Consider the following 26,391-nt stretch of genomic DNA (forward strand, 5'->3'; position numbering starts at 1 on the left):
TGATTCTTTTTTTTTAAATTAGTGACAGTATTACAGTGTTGTTTTGTCAATCAGTTAGCTAGATATAAGACACCTTAACAAGCCAATTAATTAGGAGTCGTTTATTGTGTGCAGGTTCAGAGCAGAATACCTCTCAAACTCTGAACAAACCCAGGAAGTAGTTTTATATCCTTCTAGGTCTTTGTGTAAGTTATTTTTTCAGATAGCTTGTAACATTGAGTACATATCATATCTATACAGACACCTGTTAACTTGAGTACATATCATATCTATATGGACACCTGTAACCTTGAGTACATATCTATACAGATACCTGGCATCAGTATCAATGTATCAGTCCCTTGTGTTAGATGGCTAGCTTGCAAGGTCAGACAATTAAGTTTATTTTTTCTACTAGAGGCTCAGTGCATGAAAATTCATGCACTGGAGGGGGTCCCATAGTCTGTGAGTCCTCAGTGGTGGGAGGTAACCCAGTGATCAGGAGAAGACAATGCTCCATTAAAGTTCTGCTGCTGCCACTGCCAGCAGCACAAGCCTTGGCTGGCCCTGATTACCTGAGCCTCGGGCAGCCCTGGGTGGCTGTACAACCAACATCTGAGGCTTGCCTGTGCTTCAGGCCAGCCCTAGGTGGCTGGGGGACTGAGGTGACTGTGGGACTCCAAAGGCAGGAGCAAAGAATGGCCATGTGCCTGCCTTCTTGGCAGGACTGAGGGGCTGGGCGCTGCCATATTGTGGCTATGGGCACTATTATCTTTAAGGGCGTGCAGTTGATTAGCATATTCCCTCCTTATTGGCTGTGGGTGCCTCAATCTTTGCAACAGCATGAGGGTCAATTAGCATAGCCCCTCTTTATTAGATAAGATTAATCAAGCTAAAAAACAAAGTTATTTTTACAGAATTAGAGACCATCTAAAAATAACAGTTGACTTAAGGAACAAGGGACTAGCAAGAAATAGCAAAGAACTTCAAAACAGATGTTTCAAACAGCAATTTTCCCAAAGGAGGGATCATTACTATGCTTCAACAGATGTTCCCCATAACTCCCCCTTTGCCCTCTTACACCCAGCCCCTGTCCCCCCTCCCCTGACCTTCACCACACTATTGTTTGTGTCCGTGGGATTATGCATATATGTTCTTTGGCTAATCCCTTCACTTTCTTTCATCCAGTTTCCTCTGCGCCCCTCCCCTCTGAGAATTGTCAGTCTTTTCCATGTATCCATGCCTCTGGTTCTCTTTTGTTTGTCAGTTTGGCAGTTTATTTTGTTCATTATATTCCACATATGAGTGAGATCATGTGATACTAGTCTTTCTCTGGATGGCTTATTTTACGTAGTATAATACTCTCCAGGTCCCTCCATGCTGTCTCAGAGGGTAAGAGACACATCTTTTTTGCAGCCACATAGTATTCCATGTTGTAAATGAACCACATCTTTTTTAGCCACTCATCTATTGATGGCACCTGGGCTATTTCCAGATCTTGGCTATTGTAAGTGACTTTGCTATAAACATAAGGATACATACATTCTTTCTGATCGGCGTTTCGGGATTTTGAAGATATATTCCCAGAAGTGAGATCACTGGGTCATTTGTTCGGGAGATTCTATTATATAAACCAGTGCTTTGCAAACTAAGTGTGGGTGTGGGCATATGTATCAGCATCATCTGTCACTATTATTGTCTTTGCAGGATCTCTTATTCAAGGTGGATCAAAGACAGAAATGTGGTATTCCCTAGATTCATGAGCAATACCCATTTAAACATTATTGTAAATATAATATATTATCCTATAAATTCCCTACATAAATTACAAGAAGCGTTCAGTTCTCAATCTTTCCTACATGTTCTTTTGTATGCAGGACTGAAAAGTATTTTTATGTGACAAAATACCAAGAGCCAGAAGATGCAAACAAGTATTTTTTTGAGAGAATGATCATCCATTATATTAAAAACAGAAAACAAAATGTTACCCAATAAATTTTATCATTATTTAGTATACATTTACGTTTCCATATTACTTAACTTAAAGTAACTGGAGGTATATGGAATAGAGGATAAAAACTAGCAAGTAAAATTTAGTTTTTCTTAGATATGCAAATATAATAGTAATCAGTTTCCCAAATGACAGGGGCAGTCACTAAGCAAAGGGAAATATTTACGTTTTTATATTTTATTGATTGTTTACAGAGAGGAAGGGAGAGGAATAGAGAGTTAGAAACATTAATGAGAGAGAAACATCTATCAGCTGCCTTCTGCACACCTCCTACTGGGGATGTGCCCACAACCAAGGTACATGCCCTTGACCAGATTCAAACCTAGGACCCTTCAGTTCACAGGCTCTATCCACTGAGCCAAACCGGTTAGGGTGGCAATATTTACTTTTGCATAAAGTGGAAGCGACTATTTTTCTTATGACAAAAATTTTTGACATATTTCTCCTACTTGTATCCATAGCAGAGATGAAACACTTTATTAACTCATAAAATAATCAGGGTACAACGAATGTGTTAAATTGCTAGTTTGCATTTTAAATTATTACCAAAAAATTCTAGAAAACAGCACTGATAACCTTGATAGCATTCTGGGAAAGAAAGTGGGCCATTATAGTAGAGTTACTTTGAATCAATTTAGTATGCTGTTTTAAGTTAACCTAGTTGCCCTTCATTCTTCCGACTCATTTTGTTTAGCAAAGTTATCTGTTCACAAGGTATCCAGGAAATGAGACACATATGCAAAAACAAAACAACAACAACAAAAAAACACCCCCCCCCAAAACCTGATTTGCCCCCCACTGACACACACTAATATAAGGTAGAAAGTAATGTTTCCCAAAGTAAATATGGAGTGCCAGGGACATCCATAGGTGGGAGAGATGACATTAAGTTGGAGCAGAGTGTCAGGCAAAGCTCCATTAATCTCTAGAACTCTCAGCTCGCTCTTTTCCCAAACACTAAAGCAGTTATTAATGTTTTGGGATAAGTTAGACACTGCCTTTTGGCAGTACTCCTATTTTTTTTTAATGTATTATTAAGCCTTCTCAATGTGTGATTTTAGGTTTCTTAAATATGAACTTGTTACATTTGGAGCCATAAATTTCTCTGTTGGAGTGCCTTACCCATTAGACAGTGGAAATTAGTTTGGGGAAAGAGGTTATTCTGTTTTACTCAGTTCAAGCATGTGTTTTCTGAGTAATTTCCAGGCACATATATCTGCTACCCAATATGTATAGTGGAGATAGTTTATTGCTTTTGGGGAAAGTTAGGGAGAACCATCATTCCTCAGCAGGCATTTGGGCAGCAGATGCAGAAGTGAGACAGTTATGCAGTTCAAATGTGGGCACACACACACACACACACACACACACACTCACACAGCTGACTTGGCAGCTGTGAGGATGGAGGTGGGGTGGGGACTCATTGCCTGTTTAGCCAAATCAAGTGCCTGCATGACTGAGGCTGGAGTTGAAGCCTCCAGCGTGTTTGGAGTTAATTCCCATTATGTTGGACTCCGCCCCTTTCTCCCCAAGGTAAAGCAGGGTTTTCAGGCATCCCTGCAAAGAGCAGCTGGGATTCCCATCTCCTTCTGACAAGCTGTAAGGAGAAGTTGTTTCTCAGATCTGAGTTTGAAGAGAGGAAACAAGTCAATCAGCCTTTGTGGCCAGAAGGTAAATTTGCAGCTTGGGCCAAATGCAATTGAAACAGCTGGATAAAAAACTGATTTGCTCTCCCTTTGCTCAGTCTCCTCCTCCTCTTCCTTTCCCAGGATTCCAGTCCTTTCATCTCACAGCTCAGAGAAACTGTTTCTTCCCAAAGGTAGCCTGTTATATTTTTTCTTCCACATAGTTTGTTGTCTGCACAGAGGCTAAATGGAATCAGGGCTGGGTTCCTATTTCATATTGATATGGTTTGAGGACCGAAGGGTTAAATGCTAGTTGGTTTTCCCAGAAGAATTGGTAACTTGAGGAGAGGAAGTGCATGTCTCTGGGAGTGGACAGAGGGATTTTGTTCTGACTTGTCTGTGGAAGTAAAAGCAGATCTGGTTTGCTGATGTGCTGAGGTTGATCTCTTAGACTTACCTAAACTGGGGCTATGAGACTGAAATGTGGTAATAGCGTTAAACTGAAATGCAGATGTTGAAATCAGTTGAGGCTAGAAATAAAAGAGTGCATTCACTCAGTAAATATTTGTGAGTTCTTAACTATGTGCCAAGCATGATGACTTCCAGAAAACCTGAGATAGTTTAACTATAAATCCATTCTTGAAAGAACACTGGACCAAGTGTTTCCATTTTGTGGTGAAAAACTGAAATCAAAAATACATCTAGGAGTACGGAGAAATCACGTAGAGAGTGTTTAGAGAAACAGAGGGGAGAGGAGTGATGTTTTACTTCTTAGGTGATTTCAAGTCTTCTCTGATACTTATGGGAAATGGAGTCTTCTCTGGTAGGGGGGAGAATTGACATCTATCCTAGTGTTAGGTTGACCACAGATGTTACTTCACTCGAACTTTACATTCTATTATCTCCATTTTGTAGATGGAACTGAACCTCAGAGGTTGTAGGTGATCCTCTCAAGTTCATAGAACCTATAAGTGACAGACCTCAGAACTCTACCAGATCTGATTCCAAAATCCTGGCTCTTTTCCACTAAAACAGTATTTCTCAATCATTAGTTCCCATCAGAATCGATTGAGGATTAAAAAAAAAGGTGAATCCCATAAATTCTAATTTAGTGAATATGAGAAGGAATGCAATAGTCTGTATTTTGAATAAGCATTGAAAGTGATTCTGGTGCAGAGGGTCTATAGCCCCATTTTGAGAAACAGTCAATATGCCTAATGAAGTGGTTGGAGAAGCATTCAGCTCACCTTCTTCCAATATTGGCCAGATTCACTGAATGGAGGTGGTCAAATGTGATGGCATTTTATTCCCTGTTGAGGCCATGGTTAGAGGGACTACTGGGCCAACAATAGCAGAGCTGGGGCTAGAGCTTAAACATGTGAATAGATGGTTTACCAGTTAGCTCATTGTTCATCGTGCTTAACAATGTCTTGCCAAAACAGGCCTGTAGAAGTAGTTTCTAACTTGTATAAGGAATGACACTCCTAGCCAACCAATTGAGCACTGAAGATAGTGGTACTTGTCAATCCAGAGTAATAACTGCAAAGAAGAACTCCAATTGGCATCCTACTTTTCAAAGCAGAAGCTCAATGAACAGCTTTTTTTTTTTTCAGGGAAGGGAGAGGGTCATACGAAATTTAGATATATCATTCTAATCCCTACTTTTATAACCTCAGACTCTAGAGCAAGGAATAGCTCAAGACCTGATATGGAGGATCATTCTTTAATTTTTTTTTTTTCAGAGAGTAAGAGAGAGGGAGAGAGAGATAGAAACGTCTATGATGAGAGAGGATAATTGATTGGCTGCCTTCTGTACACCCACCACTAGGGAGCAAGCCAGCAGCTCAGGCATGTGCTCTGACTGGGAATCAAACCTTAACCTCCTTGTCTCCTGGTTCATAGGTCGACGCTCAGCCACTGAGCCAAGCCGGCTGGGCTGGATGTATTTTTTTAAATTGTTTAAAATATTACAAATAGTAGTGCATATGTCTCCTTTTCTTCCCCATTGACCTTCCCCTTTTCTTTTTATGGACTCTCTCCATCTTTGCATGGCCAACTTGATTGTTTACAATTGACCTTCTAGGTTGTCAGTGACTCTATGGTTCCTCTCTCTTTACTTACTCTTTCATTTCTTGTCTTCTAATACCTCTTTATAGCCCAAGGAAAAAAGAGGAATGAAGGGAGGAGAAAGCTTAGAAAGAGGATAGCAAGTATGAAAGCTGAGGAATTTGAAAGATAAGGCTTAAGTTAAAAGTGAGGTCTTTTTAAGCAGAGAGTAGTAGAATGATGATTGTCAGGGGTTTGGGGGAGGGGGAAATGAGGAATTGTTGCTCAAGGGGTGCAAAGTTTTAGTTAGGCTGTTGAATAAATTCTAGAGATCTTCTGTTCAACTTTGTGTCTATAGTTAATAGTGTTGTGCACCTTAAAATAAGTTAAGAGGATAGATCTTACATTAAGTGCTCTTAATACACACGCACACACAGGAATTTTTGAAGGTCATGAATATGTTTAGTACTTTAATTGTGTTCATGGTTTTATAGATGTAGGCATATGTCTAAACTCATTGAGATGTACATTTTAAGTACCGATATGTACATTTTCCCCATATAACAATTATATGCCCAAAAAGTTTGAAAAAAGTGAGGTGTTCTTCAAGTTGTGTATATGCAAATGGGAAATAAAGCCTTTGGTGTAGCTACATCATGATATGATTTCAGGCATAGCAGAAGCTGAGGCAACTCTCTTTGTGGAGATGCACAGAGGAGGAGAAACTTCCAAGGGACTCTGGTGGCAGAAAGTGAAGGGAACAATTATTGGAAAGTAGAAATAGATCCTTTCTGATGTTGTGTCTGAAACAGGATGATTTAGAATGGTCAGGCTGCTTATATACCCAACTTGATAAAAGGAGGCACCTTGGGCAAAGACATTTTTCTTGGAATAGACTCTATTTGTGCACTGGAAACATATGACTGTTTATCTCAACACTGAGTATTTGTAATAGGGTTGGCACGTAGGCAATGCATACTATCTGGGGGCATGAGTAGAAAGGCCTATTCATGTCTCTTTGCCAAAATCAGTGACAACAAAGTGGCTCCTTGCAGACCAGTCTGAACTCAGCAGTCTTACAACCATATTTTCCTCAGCAGCTGCATATCAGAGACTCCCTTTCTAACCACTTCATGTTCTAGTGATTAATTCGTTGGCTGTTTTGCCTGGGCCCTTGGTAAAGTATTGCTTTCTTTAACTCATAAGTTGTATGACAAGCTCAAGTGGGAACAAAAGGGTTTTTAGTCTTCTTATGTGGGAATTGGGGAGGAAGCTAGGTAGAGGAATGATTTGGTTTGTTTTTCTCCACCAAGAAAAATGTAAGAGCAATGCTTTCAGTTTTACTGATACTAAATAAGTGCCAACAGTGAGTAGGTACACACAAGAGTGCAGAGGTAAGAACAAATGATTAAAGACTGGGCAATAAGTCACCACAGGGAGAGTTAGAATTCTCATTTTTTGGAAAAAGTGCCAATAATAAGCTACCAGCATTTGTAGTTGATGAAGGGTTCTCATCTGGAGGACAGTTGCCAACCTGTTCTCCATTCCCTCTGAGGACCTGACCAAAGGAATTGGTAATAAATTTCAACAGAAAATGTTTAAAATGAGACATAAATAATTCTTGACAGTGAGAATTGTTAAGCTATTCAGAAAAAAAAATTTGTAGTCTTTTTCTTTAGAGTTCTTCAAAAGCATTATAGACAATCATTTGACATATATAGCTTAGATGGGTTTCTTGACTTATATAGTTTGAAGTGATCTCTACCATGATCTGTGTTAGAGTCTGGTTCTGTTTTGGTTTGCTTTTTCATTTTTTAAGTACATAAAAGTAAAATCATATGGTATTTGTCTTTCTCTGTCTGACTTATTTCACTTGATATAATACTCTCAAGGTCCATGCATATTGATGCAAATGGCAAGATTTCATTTTTTTACTGCTGAATAATATTTTATTGTATATATGTGTGTGCATCTTCTTTATACCATAAAGTATCAATAGAGTATTGTAGTCTTTTAAACAGCTTGATTTGTCACAGATGATATAAGCTTATGTCAGAACCCCTCCTTTTATTTCTAGTATAACTAAGTACTACTTGCTGATATAGTTCCTTTCTCTTAAGTTCTCTGTTCTTCTACTGATTGTCATACTGGGACTTTTGATCTCCAGATGATGACAGTCACAGAGGACATATGCAGTTAGTTCTGTCTTCAGTTTCTGAGCTTGAAATAACTTATGTTCTTGTTCTGTTGCTTTACACACTGCTTAGAGAAAGTGACCTTCCTCTTACCATCTCTATCTTCCCCTCTAATTTTTTTCCACCCTTAAACATATTTTCCCCCTTGAAATCCTATATGAGAGATCCTAGAAGCTTTTAATTGTAATACTTTCGGGGTCATGAGGGAGAAAGAATATGGAGGAAGGTTTCTTAGCTTTCTGATCCTCAATTTGAGCATTTGTAAATTGGGGTTAATACTTTTCTTACCAACCTAAGGAGATTGTTGGACAGAGCAAATGAAATAATGGACTTGGAAGGGACTGTGATGATGCAGCCACAGATGTTTATCAGCTTGTTTCCTCTCATTCTCTGGCCTGGACTTTTTCACCAGGAAGTGAGTGCACAGCAGAGGGCTGCTTGCATTTTTCATAATCTGACCAACTCTACTATAACAAGCAGAAGCATTACCTCATTGTAGCCAAGCATACTTGCTTTCTAGCAGCAATTACTCATAACGGGTTTTACTTCTCCTCCTGTTGACTTTCCATCCCTCATCACATCTTTCTCTCATTCCTCCCCCATTATCAAGCACAAAGCCTCATTCCCAGGGGCCAGCTCAGGGCACTTTATTCTCAAGCCCTAGCATTCCAAACTAAGCACCTGCAATTTATGATCTCTGTTCCCTTGCAGCACAAAACATATAGCACACAATACATATGTATCAGGAGAGGAATTACAGCGGAGTGAAAATAGAGCATTATACTAAGACTCAAATAAGTGGGCTGTGGGCTGGCCTGTGTATCTTACCCTTTACCCATGGGTAAATCATTTCCTTTCTGTGATCCCATCTGTACGTGATGAGTGTGTGTGTAGAACAGTACTGGCTCAGAAATTTGCAGATCAGGTTTCTTATTCTGTTGTTATTGCTTTCCTACTTACTCTGTGACTTGGGAGAAATAATTTCCCCCTTTACTGGGGCATAATCCCTCATATGTAAAACAAGAAGGTTGAATTATGTGATTCATTAAGGTCCCAGCCAATCTGGAAATTGGATGTTTTTATGAAATGAGTTTCATTAAATAAACATTACTTGAAATGTCTATTCTGTGTCAGGCACTATATGGTTGAAATTATGACTGGGAACAGTCCTGAGATGAGAACCTGAGTACAATTGCTGTTTGCTCCTCACTGTCATAGATTGGCCCTGTAGGGAAGTTCCTAGACTTTTCTTACCTTGGGTTTCCACCCTTGAACTTCTCTTCCACCACCTGTAACTTTAACCAGTAATGATGAAACATGGAGAAACTTCTGAAACATACTCCACCATTTACCTGCTGGAGACATTTACAGTTCTGTCATCAAGATCTAGTGTGGTCTCTGACTGTCCTAATTGAGAAACAGGCCAATAATCAATGGCAGATTAATGGAATTGGGAGGGAGTGGTTGATGTTTGACAGAGGTGTCTGTGGAAGCCATTTGTCAGCTGGGCTGAGGAGATTAGATCTAAAAAAGACTCTTAGCACCTTGAATCTTAGATAACTTGTTCCAAAGGAACCTTGAAAGGTCACTGTAACTACAGCTTCCTGTTGCCAGGCAGGGGGCACCTGATAAAAGATGAGAAGCTTTCTTGATTATATTATGGAAAGAAAGAGGCAGCTTTCCTTAGTAATCAGTCTAGAGTTAAACAACTCTCACTGGTTAGAAAGTTGCCTCACATTTTGATTTTGGGACAAAGTACTGTGGTACTTACTCAATGATAAGCATAGAGTGTGTGATTAGGCACTCTTTATTTTATTCAACCCATTTCAACCTGGCTGATGCATCCCTGTGAAAAGCCAACATGCATGCACTATTGGACAATCTACCTAGGTCAAGTGGACAAATCCTGCAACTCCATGGTGAGCTTTTCCCCCCTCTTCTCCCTGTATTAAGACTCTGTATTATCAGACTCTATGAGTTGTTTTCTTTCATTCTTTTCTCACTGAAAACAAGCTTGGATTCTGATCCTCTTAAGATATCACTGCCTTCCAGGCCTCCAAGTCAGAAAGGCCATTCAACTGGAAGCTGGAGTCTCTGGAGGCAGCCTGAGTTTCATTTAGGCTTCCCTCTGGCCACTTGTTTCATGCTAGATGTCAAGAGTTAAAAGATGTCAGATCAGGTTGCATTTGAGTTGGCAGAAAAGTCACTAATTCAATTCTACGTCTTTTTTCATTGCAGCCTAGAGACTACAGAACTCTAAATCAGGTGGAAGGAAGAAATGATGGAAAAAGTGCTGGAAAGCAGAAGCCCATAAGGACCCAAATGGTCCTTGAGAGAATAATTTTATCCAGAAGCAAGGTCCAAGTGACACATAAATGAGCCATAGCACTGGCCAGCCAGATGAAAAATAGACTGATGGAACCTACGTGATAACTTTCTGTATTTGGTTCTGTGACCCAACTCATCTTCCCTTACCCACAGAGAAACCTGGGACCATGAGGAGCAGCCTAACACTGGTAGGGACCCTCTGGGCCTTCCTGTCTCTTGTTACTGCTATGGCCAGTTCTACCAGTTACTTCCTGCCATACTGGCTCTTTGGATCCCAGCTGGGGAAGCCAGTGTCATTCAGCACATTCCGGCGGTGCAACTACCCTGTGCGGGGAGAGGGACACAGTCTGATCATGGTGGAAGAGTGTGGGCGCTATGCCAGCTTCAGTGCCATCCCAAGCCTTGCCTGGCAGATGTGCACAGTGGTGACAGGTGTCGGCTGTGCTCTCCTACTCCTGGTGGCAATGACTGCAGTCCTGGGCTGCTGCATGGAGGAGCTTATCTCCAGAATGATGGGACGTTGCATGGGAGCAGCACAGTTCGTGGGAGGTAAGACAGTGTTGCTGGGATTGGGTAGGTTGGGGATCATTGGGGCAGGAGACAGGGAGAGAAGGGAATGAGAAATGTTACCTCCTCTATTTCCATCTCTACGGCTACAAAAGAGGAATCATTTGAAACACTCTAGGACTCTAAAGTATAATCTATATCAGGGTTTTATTCACAGCGAAATTGGTTAGTAGGCAGTTGATATGTGTTTTTTAGCCTCTATTTTTATCACCTTCTTCTGCCTGCAGGGTGTCCACTTAAGAATATTATACAGATCTACTTTCCAGGGTCAGCAACATATATTCTAGTATTACTGCTTAAAAATACACTTGATTTTTAAAAGCTGTAATCTCAGAGGACAGAGATCTGATAAACACACAAGTGCTAATTACAAACAAGAGTTTAATGTAAAGTCCTCAACAAAGAAATGCATCTAATGGTGAAATGTTAGGTACCAAACAGACTGTAGATAAATGGTTAGCCATGTCTGGTAGCCATTAACAGTCTATCTAGATTTTTTTATGGCCCTGTCTTATACTCTTTATCTTTTCCCTCATTCAAACTCCCTCTAAATTAGTGCAGGTAAACCACAGATGCTGGAATTGTATGAAAGGGTTAGGAAAGACCAAATACAAAATGGCAACCTGCAGGAAGGCAGTGGGAGGAATTTAATTTAAATTGTATAAGGTTAAAAAAAGCAAGTTTAGACAGATAGGAAAATATATGTATGAATATATGAGCTATATTTTACACCTGGTTGAGGCACTGGGAACAAGTGCTACTAGAAGATATTGTTGAAGTGGGTTGTTGTTCATCAAGTTTTGAAATCACTGTTTAACCCATTGTTATCATTCTCATCTCCATTAGCAACATAGTGCGAGTGACTGTGGCCCAGAAATTTGGATCTCACTTCTAGCTCTTCCACTAAATTGCTCCATGACCATGAGCAAACAACAGTGACCTCTCCTGTGTTCACTTCTTTTCTTTCCTTGATTTTGGTCACTGGCAAAATAGTCAGATACCAATTTTCTTTCTTTTTTACAGTAATTTGTTCAGGTGGTCTTGGAATGAAATGGTAGTGATGAGCTAAGACAGTGGTTCTGAACTAGGTCTGATTTTTTTTTTTACCTCCTTTCCCTAAGACATCTAATAATATTTTTTAGACATTTTTGGTAATCATAATTTGAGGATGGTGCTATTCATGTCTAGTAGGTAAAGGCTAAGAGTACTGTTAAATACTCCATAGTGGACAAAAACAAGACAGCTCCCCATTTCCAGCAACAAAGAGGTAACTGGCTTAAAATGTTAATAATGCCAAGGTTGAGAAACCCTGAGCTAAGGTATCATGGTTTCCTGACCTGCTTTTAAAAACAACAGATTCTTTTTGTTGAATCACAGTTAAGGTGATGTTTTCAGATTCTCTCTTTACTCAGACTCATTGCAAAAGTTTGAAATTTGAATTAACATTCTAGTCTCCCCTATCTCTGAATTTGTTTACTCTTAGCTATTAATGGTTTTCTGGCCACACTGGAAATTCATTAGATTGTTTATTTCTTCCCCTTGAAAACCATGGTATAAAACTAATTACTAAGGCTTGTCTAAGCCAATGACTTCATGTCCTTTAGGGGTTCCCTGGATATCGCAAATGAACCTTAAGCAGGTTCACCTTTCACTTACCTGTCAAGAGTAAGGGGTAGTCCTTGAAATTGATATTTATAGCTCCAAGGCCAACCTCAGTGTCAGGCACAGAGAAAGGTTTTAATAACTGTAGAGAGAGTGAACACATGCTAAGGCAATGTCTAGTGAATGTTGGAATAAAATGGACATATGAGAGCTGAGTTCATTCACACCCTTTCCTTTTTTTTCCAGACTTCCATCAAGGGTGTTAACTTCCTGAGTTCTCTTCTGACTTGAGAGTGACAAGTTAGCCTCACTTGCATTTCTAAGAATTTCTGGCAGAGAGTGAGGAAGTGTTAACTTGTAGGAATCAGAAGTTCAGTAGCAATAGCCTCCACCAGACTACAAGAATTAACAATGGCTCCTACTCTGAACTTGCATCCTATCTTGGGCTTGGCTGAGACTTTTATAAAACCCTTATGGTTCTCTATATGACATATTTTAGTTGTTCTCACCTCCTAGGTCTAGAAACTCAAAGGAAATTGTTGAGGGGAGATGTGGATAGGTAATAGAGATTTAGACACTAATGGACTGAGTGGGGAAGAACTTTGGTTGAGTGAAGGTGTCATATAGGGGGAGTCAAAATAGTGCCATTTTCATCCCATATGATTCTGCTATATTCTCTATATTTTTCATTGACCCTTGCTCATATGACCATGGCCACAGTATTTACACTGATATGAGGGTCTTTATTATAAAATTCAAGAATAAAATGCCATTTGACAGTCATGGAAAGAGTCAAGACCCAAGGTGTGCTATAAGATTTATCCCTGGGCAAGAGAATATTGGACAGATAACTAATTTCCCACAGTTTCTATATCTGTAACACCAAACAACTAATAGTCATTACCACCTACCTTTTAGAAACTTATGCCTGTTAAGGTGGCTTCAGATGTGAAGTAATGGTGAAAATTGCTTGGATATATCATATTTTCTAGGAGTCCTTTGGCACATGATTATTACCTAAGGCTCTTTAGAAATTTCAGGTCTGTCCCCTCAAAAATGGGCTCTACCAATGGCAGACAGCCAAGCCTGACTCAAGAGAAAGCTGTGGGGGTTTAGTTTAAACTTGTTGTTCAGCTGAGGGGAATTGATTTTGTTGCTCCAGGCCTGGCTGATTCCCGGCAGCTAGTGCATTAACTGAAATACATTAGGGGGAGGAACCAATTTGTTTCAGGTCTGGTTTATCTCTGCCAGACCCCAAACCACTGAAGAGACAGAGTATCCATTAAGAACTATCTCCTCCCACTATTTGACTCTCGTTCCCCAGTTTGGCAGCTTCCCATAGAGATGAGCAGTGGGAAGTGGGAGAGACAGGAAGAAATAAAGATCTGCTTGACTGAGTCATGCTCAGCAAGGTGACCTGATGGGGCCCTTGGGTCCCATTTCGCTCAACCTGCAGCTGATCCAGCTGGACAAGCCTGGGGTCCAGAGAGCCTTCCACTGGGACCTTCATGCCCTGCTCCAACTGGTGAAGGAAACATCTGGTCAGGAGATTATTTCAGCCCTGGGGATGCTGAGGTTTCCAACCAGCTGGCCCCCAGCCTCTGAGAACAGGGTCATTATTCACATTCCCCTGTGTATGTATATACAAAATACTTGTGAATTATCCTCTATCTTCAGTGAGAACTAAACAAAAGAGACATAAGTGAGAAGTAAATATAAGAACTTCTTGGCAGGACAAAGTGTAAGATCTTGGATCAGGTTGCTTGAGGGAGGCCAAGACTCTTTCTAGAGCAGGGAATGTATCAGATTCACCTGGAGTGCTTAAATAATGTGGACTCCACACTTTCCCATTCTGATATCCACAGCAAAAGATGGAAGGCATGTTTTGAAAAATCTCCCTACTGACTCTGATGTGTATGCTGTATTCCCTTTCCCCAATCCAAGTGAGAACCATCACCCTGAAGATTACTTATAGAATTTAATATACTCAGCCCAGCACCCGTGTTTTATTCTGTGCCACATGCTTATGAAAATTGCCACTGGAAACAGATCACTGAGAAATTGATTCAAGAAAAGGGTGCTATTTTTTCTAAAAAACTATTTCCTGGAAAGTCCTCCAAAGTTTCATCAGAAATCATTTAACTTATCCTTACCAGGCTGAACAAGGATTATAAAAGTGGCTTTATGTTTGGGAATTTTTTTTCAAAAAAAGTTAACCTGCTAGCAAAGTCTCGTGTACAAATTGAAGCAGGACAGAAAATATGGTTCAGGGATTCTGATGCTCAACTCTGGGCTTTATGCACCAGTGCTATTGATTTTTCTTTTTCCCTTTGGAGAAAAATAATTCTATCACAGTGTTTTTCAGAGTGGTCCATTAAGTACTTGTGTAAGTATTACCTGGGGTGCTTGTTAATGCAGATTCCTTAGGGCCATTTTAAGACCACTGAATCAGAACTGATGCCAGGCACCCTGAGTTTTATACAACCTCTCATGCTGATTTATTTTGAAACTCTGGTAGAAAATATTTCTGATGTATGTACCACTCAGTGGAAGACAGAGTTTTAACAATACAATTGAAGTCTCCTTCCTACCCTCATCATAGTCCCTTGTCCCCACAGCAAAAGTAACTACTGTCTTGGATTTATTATTTATGATTCTCCAGCAGATTCTAGTAAACATAAAAAGTTGAGAACCTCTGCTCAATTTTGTTTTAATATTGCTTTTAAAATGGAGTTCCCTTTTCTTCTATGCCTGCTTATACATAAATATCTCTCTATCTCTTAAAGGTAAAATCAAATGCAATTTCTCCGGGAAGCCTCCACTGATCTACTTTGGAAATCTCTAGCAGCACTGAAATGTCTTATAAACTCTGACTGAAAATATTAGATTGAAAGAATGGGAGACTTGAGTGGTGGGGGAATTCCCTGGAAAGGGAAAGCTGAGATATAGCTAGAGGGTACATATAAATTTTCCACTGTGTTTGAATTAAAATTGCTACAAGAGCAATAAATTGAGCAAATTAATAACAACAAACTCATACTAGGCTTCTGCTCAGGGTAGTAAATTCAAAATACTAATAACCATATTTGGACAAGTATTTATGAATTGGGTGCGGTATGTAACAAAATCACTGCCCTCTCAAAAGTTACTCTTGTGGATGGGGAAGGGGACACCAAGGGGGATGATTATACCCAGTGAGGCGGCTTTCCATGACTAGAGACCAAATTTAGGCATTTGTCTAATTGAGAATGTGCAATTGGGAAGGGATTATATAGCTGCTACAATATGGGAAAGTAGTGATTCTGGCTGCAGGGAACATTGAGGATAGCTGGGATGTAGCTGCTGGTAGGGTTCCAAGATCTGTTTGAGATTGTGTGCCTGAGGGTTTATATTGGTGTTGAGGTTGCCACAAGGCCTGAGCTGAGTAAAGTATCCAACTCTGGACTTCTTCTTGGTCGAAGAAGTGAATTCAAACTTTAGCAATTGTGTTTGGCGAGAGCATTTAGTGTATTTTCTGAAAGGAGATTCTCGTGGAGGGAGAAGTAGAGGAAGGGAAACAAAATGGCCACCTGCACATGTGCAATAGGAGAGTGAAGAAGGTAACATATTCTTAAGGGTTTTCTCTCCATTCCTATGGAGAAGTACCCGGTTGAGCATAGCAGTTGAGACAGACTTCTCCAAAGAGCATACATGGTTCAAAGGGCAGTACAACTGGGAATGAGCAATGACACAGAGAAGTGGGAGGCAGGATTTCATCTTATTTTCTTTACCACCAGATCCCCATTCTTCTAATATTTGTAGTAGAGGTGATTTTCTTTTTTGGTTGCTGTTGTTAATCCTCACCCAAGGATATTTTTCCATTGATTTTTTTTTTTTTGAGAGAGAGAATGGAAGGGAGAGAGAGAAGGAGAGAGAGAGAGAGAGAGAGAGAGAGAGAGAGAGAGAGAGAGAGAGAGAGAATGGACCACTGATGTGAGACTGACACATTACCTGGTTGCCTACTACATGCGCCCCAACTGGGGTAGGGGATTGAACCTGGGACCCTTTGATGAGTGGGCTGATGCCCTAACTATTATACCAAGCAACACCACCATATTACTATGGTACCTTTGAAATGTATATTCCTGGGATGCAGTTACTAAATCAAATATTTGTGGATGAGGCCCCCAAATTACATTTTATTTATTTATTTTAACTACATTTTTAATTGATTTTGGAGAGGGAGAGAAGAGAGAGATAGAAACATCAATGATGAGAAAAAATCATTGGTCAGCTGCCTCCTGCACACCCCTCACTCACTGGGGATGGACTCTGCAACCTGAACATGTGCCCTTGACCTGGAGTCAAACGGTGAACTCCTTTCTCATAGGTCAATGCTCAACCACTGAGCTTTGCTTGCCGGGCCAATCTACATTGTTAATAAGCTTCCACTCTTTCAGAAGGTGGTAGAGCCTTGACTTCCATATTGCTATTTGAAACACATCTTCACAATTTGAAATTGATGAAAACTGCTGAGAACAAATTTAATGGAAAATAAATTCCCCTGTGACTTCATGTTTTAAAATCTGTCTCCCAAGACATCTTTCTCCACCTATATGAAATGTGATGGAATCAGCTATCATTACAAATTCAATATCTCTAAGATGTATGTGTACAACCTATTGTGCTCACCAGTCTAAAAGGCCAAATGAAAGATAGGAGATAGGTGGAGTAGAAATGCAGGTTGGACAGAGTATGGAGTCACATGCACTGGGACAGAAGACATGCCTGGCAAAGATTTCTGATCTCTGTCCTAGTGCTTATGAATTATTGCAAGATAACTCCAACCAGGCAGCTTTTGAATGGAGCCTTATTTAGCTTTTCACTTTCCAGTCGTTTGTTATAAGAACAAACAGGTGAGGGATAATATTAGCATGGAGACTATAGGTTAAAAGTGAGAGAGGATCCATAGAGAAAAGATACTGTTTAATAATAATCAATCTTTAATGAGCACTTTCTATGTGCCAGAAACTTTATGAGTATAACTTCTTGAAACATCCCTATAAAATAGAGTACTAGTATTCCCATTCTAAAGATAAATTAACTGAAGTACAGAGAGATTTAAGGAACATGCCTAAAGTTACAAAGTTGTAGGTGGTAGACCTGGATTTGAACTTAGGTCTGTACCAGTGGTTCCCATTGTTGGGCACATGCCCAAAAGGGGAAGCAATTTGATTTTTAAGGGGGGGGGGCAATTAGAGAATGTGTTATTAACAGTAAATTGTTTGTATTTCTTATGGTTCTAGGGACCTCATATATAGTACATAAATATATATTGTGACATATTTATACATTTCAGTTCTCTATTATATGTTTTGAAACTTTATTTACTATTTTTCATATCACTTCATACTATTACTTTTTTAAAATAATTTCTTCCTCAATACTTCAACTGTCCTTTCATTCTTTTATTTTCCTCTTTTATGGATGTCATGGTATTTGGAAGCTTGTTTAGACCAAGTTAATGGCCTTTTAGGCTTCCTCTACATGAATAGGAGTTCACTTTTTGAATAATAAGAATTATATGTCACAGGGGGGAAGGGCATCAGGATTTTAGAGATGCTTAGGTGGAGCTATCTAGAATCATCTTTCACAGAGGTCTCTTCAGAAGTCTTCCTCTTTGGGTAGTTCAGGTGAAGGAAGCTGTGTGCAAGGTAGGCAGAGCACACTGTGAAACAGATGCATTTATTGAGCACTTGTTATATACCAAGTACCAAAGATATACAGTTGAGGATAAATATGGCTCCTCCCTTCAAGGACTACACACTCCATTGAGGGATAGAGACAACAAAGAGTTGTAAAAATGTAGATCACAGTATATTTTAATCACAGGAGTAAGCACAGGTTGCTATGGGAAAAGAGAGAAAGAGAAAGAGAGAGAGGGATAAGGATATATATATATATATATATATATATATATATAGAGAGAGAGAGAGAGAGAGAGAGAGAGAGAGAATGTATAACTTTGCCTGGGGGTTGGGGATGGTAGGGAAAGGCTTCCTTGAGGAGGTATTCCCTGACCTGATCTCTGCATGGTAAAGTCTGAAGATCAAGGAGGTTGCAAAGCTGAACTACTGTTATTTTATAAAATTGGGTGCTTTTCTTCCTTGTCTGTGTGAGAAAGCTCACTTTAAAAAAAAATATTTTATTGATTTTTTACAGAGAGGAAGGGAGAGAGATAGAGAGTTAGAAACATCGATGAGAGAGAGTCATCAATCAGCTGCCTCTTGCACGTCTCCTACTGGGGATGCGCCCGCAACCAAGGTACATGCCCTTGCCCTTAATCTAACCCAGTACCCTTCAGTCAGCAGGCTGACTCTCTGTCCACTGAGCCAAACTGGTTTTGGCAGAAAGCTCACTTTTTATTAACTCTCCCCTTAAAGAACATACACTGGAAGGAGGAAAAAGCTTAGTTTTCATACCAATTTTGTCCTAAATGCATTGTGCAAATCCTGAGCTCATACACTCTGGCTCATACTCCTTTATATTACAGGCAGTCCTCAGGTTATGTAGGACTCAATGTGCATTGTTTTGTGGTTATGTCACTATATCCCATTTATTTATATAAAAAAGTTCTGTTATTTCAATGTATGTACATATGTGCTTAGTGTTTTTTATTATTTATTCACCACAAGTAAAGGTCAGGAATTGTTATCTTTCCTTTAATTTTATTTTATTTATTTATTTATTTATTTTTACCATTTCACTTCATTACTGCTGAGTATGTGCTCCATGTGAGTGACATAGGCGCTTATGTAGCTGGTTTACTACTTACATAAGGCGAAAGTTGCCTTATGTTGTGCCATAGGAACATAGCTCCGATGTAACCCAAGGGCCTACTGTATAGGAATTCAGTTTATCTGTGGTACACACACACACACACACACACACACACACACTAACTTAAGCATTCCACTGAAGGGAATTTCTAACCTTAACTGATCAGTTTCTAAACCATCTCACTGTCAGAGTGTTCTCTCTTTTTCCTGTTAAAATGCTTCTTGCTATTTCTTCAAGTCCTTATCTTTTTCTCTGAGTTCAAAAAGCTGATAGCCTTGTTGCAGACAAACTTAGAGAGTACTTTGTGATTTTCTTTCAAAAGTCTTCATTGGAAGGCAAAATGGGTTTATTATCTTCTTAGAGTATATATTGACTTTTCCTCATTGAGGACTCCCTGAAGCAGTCTGGCCTTCACTGTCCAGCTGAGCCCCAAAGCTCTGTAATCTACAAATATGCCCTTCATTCATCATTGATCAAACACCTGTTCTCTAGAGGTTCTATGTTAAATGTTAGTTTCTGCATCCATATTTGTGGCAGGTAACCACTCCATGATCTTTGATGTAGCACTCAAGAATCATGCTCTCTTGGTTGAAAGTAGAATACTCATTTGAGATCTCTCAGTGAAAAGGGAATTTATTATAACAATAAAGGCCCGGTGCATGAAATTCATGCACGGGTGGGGGATGTCCCTCAGCCAAATCTGAACCCTCTCCAATGTGGGATCCCTTGAGGGATGTCCGACCGCCAGCTCAGACTCAATCTCAGTGGGCGGTCAGACATACCTCTCACAATCCAGGACTACTGGCTCCCAAATGCCCTCCCTTGCAAGCTTGGTCCACCCCAACTGCCTTCCCCTGCTTGCCTAGTCCTCCCAAACTGCTTTCCCCTGCAGGCCTGGCCCCCAACAACTGCCCTGGCTCCCAAATGCCCTCCCTTGCAAGCTTGGTCCACCCCAACTGCCTTCCCCTGCTTGCCTAGTCCTCCCAAACTGCTCTCCCCTGCAGGCCTGGCCCCCAACAACTGCCCTCCCCTGCTGGCCTGGTCTCCCCAACTGATCTCCCCTGCTGGCCCCCCACAACTGTCCTCCTCTGCAGGCTTGGTTCCCCCAAACTGCCTTCCCTGCAGGCCTGGTCCCTCCCAACTGCCCTCCCCTGAAAGCTGGGTCACCCCGAATTTTCCTCCCTTGCTGGCCTGCTCCCCCACAACTGCCCTCCCCTGCTGGCTAGCTTCCCCACAACTCTCTCCCCTGCAGTCCTGCCCCCCTAACTGCATTCCCCTGTAGTCCTCTCCCCCTGCAACTGTCCTCCCCTGCAGGCCTGGTCTCCTCCAACTGCTCTCCCCTGCAGGCCTGCCCCCCAACTGCCCTCCCCTGCAGTCCTAATCCCCTCTAACTGCCCTCCTCTTCTGGCCCAGTCACCCCTAACTGCCCTCCCTGCTGGCCTGATCACCCACATCTTCCCTCCCCTGCAGGCCTGGTCCCTCCCCACAACAGCCTTCTCCCTTGCTGGCCTGGTCTCCTCCAACTGCCCTCCTCTGTTGCCTGACCACCCCTCACTTCCCACAACTGCCCTCCCATGCAGGCCATCTTGTGGTGGCCATCTTGTGTCCACATGGGGGCAGCCATCTTTGACCACATGGGGCGGCCATCTTGTATCTTTATGTGACGGTCAATTTGGATATTACTCTTTTATTAGATAGGACTAGAGGTCCAGTGCACAAAATTTGTGCACATAGTGTGTTTGTGGTGGGGGGCTCACCCTGGCTTGCATTCTCTCCAATCTGGGACCCTCTCAGGGGATTTCTGATTGCTGGATTGGGCCTAAACCAGAAGTCAGACATGTAACACGGGACTACTGGCTCTTAACTGCTTACCTGCCTGCCTGCCTGATCATCCCTAAACACTCTGCTTGTCTGCCTGATCACCTCTAACTGCCTCTGCCTGCCTGCCTGATCACCCCTAACTGCCTCTGTCTGCCTGATGACCCTAAGCTGCCCCTGCCTACCTGCCTGATGCCCCTAACTTTTCCCCTGCCAGCCTGATAATTCCTAACTATTCTCCCCTGTCAGCCTGATCACCCTAACTGCCTCTGCTTTGGCCTCCACCACTGTGGCTTTGTCCAGAGGATGTCTGGAAGACACTCGGTCTATCTGGTCTAATTAACATATTACCCTTTTATTAGTATAGATAAGGAAATTTGAACTCAAAAGCCATTGGGAAGCACCGGATTCTCTCTAGCTCTTTCATGGGCAGTATGGAGTTTTTCTTCATGGTATGTCTGCTTCATGCTACTGTATCAGCTTTCTCAGTTTGCCAAGATGTTACCGTGTTTCCCCGAAAATAAGACATCCTCCGAAAATAAGACCTACTTACAGGTTTCCTTCTGAGTGAAATATAAGGCATCCCCCTGAAAATAAGTCTCCCCTAGGCTCTGTCTCAGAATGCTATTGCTAAACATGAGAGATTTGGTCCACTGATTCTGAAAGAAATGGAGTCACAAGAAATTCACCAGGAAATTCAGGAATTGGATTGTTATGATGATGTTGCAGAAGATGATGACATGATTATCATTGAATAAATGAGTAAGTTCTTGATACTGTAGGATTCACAGTTTGTCTGGTTTGTGTTGACAACTACTGTACTACTGTGCCATATACAGGTAATAAATTTCCTTTATTTTCATTTAACAATAAATGTGTACCATATTCTTCTTCATGGAAAAATAAGACATCTCCTGAAAATAAGACCTAGCGCATCTTTGGGAGCAAAAATTAATATAAGACACTGTCTTATTTTTGGGGAAACAGGGTATATCTACTCATAACTTTAGATTGAACTTGGCTTCAGCTTGACACAGACTTGATTCTACCTCCTGTTACCTTTTTCTCAACTTCTTCTGTATCTGCTAACTAACTCAGCATTTCTGCTTCTTTTTTGGATAATATAGTGTTTCTATGTTTCTTGATTAAAACTTTCAGAAACAAGAGTCTGGTCCCGATAATATCTACATGCCAGGTTATGATGTCACCAATTACTGGCCAGCCAATACATTTTATTGTTTTGTATCAGATGCCAATACTAGATCCAATTCACTGTCACCAAAGGCATGGTATGGAAAGGTCAGAGGTTATAAAATGTAAACCTATGCAGCAGCAAGAGCTGTGGATTTTGCACTTACCCTTAATTAGAAGGCAGTGCTCAAAAGTACCAGATTAGTATTTCTGGTTGGAAGAGTAAGGTTATTAATAAGATCTCACACAGTTTCCCTGTAGTAACTAAATGAACTAAACAAAGTGGAGATAAAGACAAGGGGCACAGTGGAAGGTATGGGAAGCTAAAGAAAGGAGGCATAGCCCTACAGGTTTGGCTCAGTGGATAGAGCTCAGGCCTTCAGACTGAAGGGTTCCAGATTCAATTCCAGTCAAGGACATGTACCTTGGTTGTGGGCTTGATCCACAATAGGACACATGCAGAAGACAGCTGATCCATGTTTCTCTCATCAATGTTTCTCACTGTCTAGCCTTCTCCCTTCCTCTGTGTAAAAATCAATTATATATTACACTTGAAACCTATATAATTTTATTAACCAACTAGAGGCCCGGTGCACAAATTCTTGCACCAGTGGGGTCCCCTTGCCTGACCTGCAGGGATTAGGCCAAAACCAGCTCTCCAACATCCCCTGAGGAGTCCCGGATTACGAGAGGGTACAGGCCAGGCTGAGGGACCCCACTGGTGCACGAATCTGTGCACTGGGCTTCTAGTATGCATATAAGGTATTTGGTTAGTCCTTCTGCATTCTCCCCTCACTCCTTCTCTCTGAAATTAATCAGTTTCTTTCATGTATCCATGACTATGATTTCCACTCCAGTGTTGAGCATCTGTCCCTAGTGGTCAGTGCACATCGTAGCTACTGGTCAGACAGTGGTTTGTCAGCTGGTTGCTTAAGCTTTCATATATATAGATAGATGTAACCCAATAAAACATACATAAAAAAAGATACAAAAACAATAAAAGGAGTAAGAGATGGAAGTGATCTTTTGGCACCCAGGTTTTTATAAACAGTTAAGCTCAATGTTTAATACTTACACATTAATATACTGTTCATGAGGAGGTTTTATTTTCAGTTTTATATTTGACTTTATTTTTTTATTTTTTAAGTTTTATTTTATTGTTTAAAATATTACATATAGTATTACATATGTCTCCCTTTTCCCCCATTGACCTCCCCCCAGCCACACCCACCCACTGACAGGCCCTCACACCCTAGTGTCTGTGTCCATTGATTATGCTTATATGCAAGCATACAAACCAGTCAGAGAAAGATAAATATCACATGATCTCATTCATTTGTGGAATATAATGAACATAAACTGATGAACAAAAATAGATACCAAGACAAAGAAGCATCAAAAAGACTGTCAAACTTCAGTGGAAAGACAGAGGAGGGATCAACCAAAGGACTTGTATGCTTGCAAATAAAATATATATTTTTTAAAGAAAGGAGGCAGGTTTAGCATGAATTTGGGATGATTTCTCTGAAGAAGTAAGCATTTCTGGAAGAGGGAGTGTTGTGCCTGCTCACCAGGAAAAGCCAATGCAACATGCATGCTTTGTGCAGATATCAGTCTGGCAGCTGATTCAAAGTTACAGAAATCATGACCTACCTTCAACACTTAGAGACCTAATTGATTGTTAGAAAAGGCTGAATTTTTAGGAAACAGTATTAGTCTCTATATTGTGACTCGTTGTAAATCAGACCAAGATAGAAGAGGATTCTGGTTGGAGAGACCAAATTAGCTTTGTATATCATTGTCAAAAACATTTCAGCTATAAAAATTACATTTCCCTGTCTCAATTCCCAATACTGCCTTTTATAAGTTGTCCCTTCTACAACTCACCACTTATGGCATGACAAAAATATCCTTTTGAGTTGGGTAGTGTAATAGACATTTAGGGTAAAAAGGGAGAAGTAAACTCTGAGTGGAAAAGGTAGAATTTGAGCTGAGATGAGGGAATATTGGGGTCACACAAGACCTATTTTATTTTTTCTACCTGTGTGTGTTTTTCTTTCTAGGGCTGCTGATAAGCTCAGGCTGTGCATTATACCCTTTAGGATGGAATAGCCCGGAAGTAATGCAAACATGTGGGAATATCTCCAATCAATTTCAGTTAGGTAAGGTGGCCTGGGCAGGATGGTAATGGTGGTTCATCTGTTTTTCAAAGTGCTTTACATCTTGAACGGGCCTCTGGTTGCTTGTGGTACTTGCCTGAGTCTCTCTCACTCTGCTAGGTTGTGAGAAGTGGTGGGTTGGCCAGATTATCTGGCCTTGCTAACTCACAAGGAGTGGACATAAATTCCACTTCTTTGACTGTGTCTCTCCACACCCTTTGTGTACTTCTACCAGTACACAAAGGGTGTGGAGAGTAACTAAATGAACTAAACAGGGTCCATGATGGTATTACCTGATAATGTGGGTGTCTCTCCTGTTTAGATGGAGTCTTATGACCAGTTTGGGGCAACACTATCTATAGCAAGATTTCAAATGCTTGGAGACTGATGATCCGTCATGCTCTAAGTCCTACTCCCTATTAATACATCCTTCTAGGCAATGCTTTTCCAATAGAAATCAACAGTATCTCTTCTTATTCTCCACTGTGGCAGCTAAAGAGGGTGAGCAAAGCCTTGGTTTTCATCATGTATTAGGAACCCAGGTTAAATATTGAGAATTGTTACTGACATGTTACGGGCATTGTTACATTGGCAGTAACTGTTAAATATTAGAAGGAGTGACAGACATAACTCCTGACTATACTATGCCAACTCTCAATGAGAATGGCTTACATTTACTAATGTGAATGTGAATAGATTGAGCTCTAATTGGAAGACTTAAAAGTATTTTCCAACTTACTATGATGGAAGAGAATAAGAAGGAAAATATCTAGATTTCCTAGACTATTCTCAAAGGTAGGAGAGAACTTTGGAACAATGAGGCCATCCATCTCATGTAGCTTATGCCCCATTACTTCCATTTTTCTCTGTTGACTCACACTATTTTTTTTTGTCTCATGAGACTAATTTTTGTAGTAAAGAGTTGCTCACTATAAAAACATAACATAAGGGAAGGATGTGACAAGTGTGGAGAAAAGGGAAGCAAGCTACTGATCCTGCTAGCTGGGGTAGAGAAAGATAAGTATTTCATACATTTATCCTACTTGGTTGTTAGATCTATAATTCTACTTTAAAAATATTTATCCTATATAATAAAAGCCTAATATGCAAATTGTGCCCACAACTGGAGTTCCCTTGGGAATTTGACTTCTGGACCAGTCACTATTACTTGCACTGACCACCAGGGGGAAGATGCTCCAACTGATAGCTTAGCTTGCTTCAGGCACTGGTGGCCTGGACTGGAAAGTGTGGTGTGAGGTGAGAGCCCTCAGGAAGCTCCCAGGGTTTGGCCTGAGCTCCAGGCAGAGGCAGGGAGGGGCAGGAGCCAGAAGGGACCAGGTGGTGTGGGAGGCTGCTACCTGTGATCCTAGAGCCTTGGACTGTGCAGTCCTCTGCAGCTTGTGTCATTCTCAGTGCACAATTTGTAATCTTCAGAGCTGCTTCCTTTTATTTGTTAAGTTTCACTGACTACTCCAGGAGAGTGGGTAGCACCATTAAGGAGGGACAGGACAGGTGAGCCTGCCCAAGGGGTGGCCTCAGGCTCCTGGGGACTTAGGGGTGCAGCAAAGAGGGAGATTGGGCTGAGTCAGAGAAATGGAGTCCAAATCTTGAAAGGAAGGGGGAGGCAGTGAGGGACAGAGGGAGAGAGCTGTGAAGGGGCCTATAAAAGCTGATAGATGGAGGCAGCCAAGGAGCCCGGTGCCTCTCCCACAGGACAGGGTCCAAGTCCCTCTCTCCTCCTCCCCATGACCTGTCACCCAGCTTTCATCTGAGGCCCTGCCTGGGCTCACCCCTGAAAAACTCCACACCACTGCAGTCCCTCCAATACTCCGTTGCCCACACCTCCTTACCCACCCTGCACAGCCCTACCCAGCTCCACACAGCATTTGGGGAGCTCCACCCCCAGAGGAGAAAGGGAAAGGCTGCAGACAGGAGGTCGCAGGAGGAGGGGGCTGGGTAGGGCCCATCAAGTTAGATGGAGGGGAGGGAGGGAAAGACCCCACAGGACTGGGAACAGAGATGGCTGGGATAGGTGGGCCATGCTGAAGTGT

At 41.2% G+C, this 26,391-nt stretch overlaps 1 protein-coding gene across 2 annotated transcripts in view; it reads left to right on the top strand.

The window, feature by feature from the left end:
- Nucleotides 1–3,546: 3,546 nt before the first annotated feature.
- Nucleotides 3,547–26,391, top strand: part of LHFPL1 (LHFPL tetraspan subfamily member 1) — an 83,412-nt gene continuing 60,567 nt past the window's right edge. The window contains exons 1-3 of one of the 2 annotated variants that reach the window (XM_084870527.1): nucleotides 3,547–3,661; nucleotides 10,095–10,733; nucleotides 24,245–24,343. In XM_084870527.1, coding sequence (XP_084726653.1) covers nucleotides 10,352–10,733; nucleotides 24,245–24,343 — 481 coding nt within the window. In that variant the 5' untranslated portion in view covers nucleotides 3,547–3,661; nucleotides 10,095–10,351. Of the gene's footprint in view, nucleotides 3,662–3,765; nucleotides 3,810–10,094; nucleotides 10,734–24,244; nucleotides 24,344–26,391 lie in introns of those variants that run through there. The other variant, XM_084870528.1, reaches the window with a different exon arrangement.

This window comes from Pipistrellus hanaki (genome assembly GCF_964339955.1).
Source record: "Pipistrellus hanaki genome assembly, chromosome: X".
Lineage (NCBI taxonomy): Eukaryota > Metazoa > Chordata > Mammalia > Chiroptera > Vespertilionidae > Pipistrellus > Pipistrellus hanaki.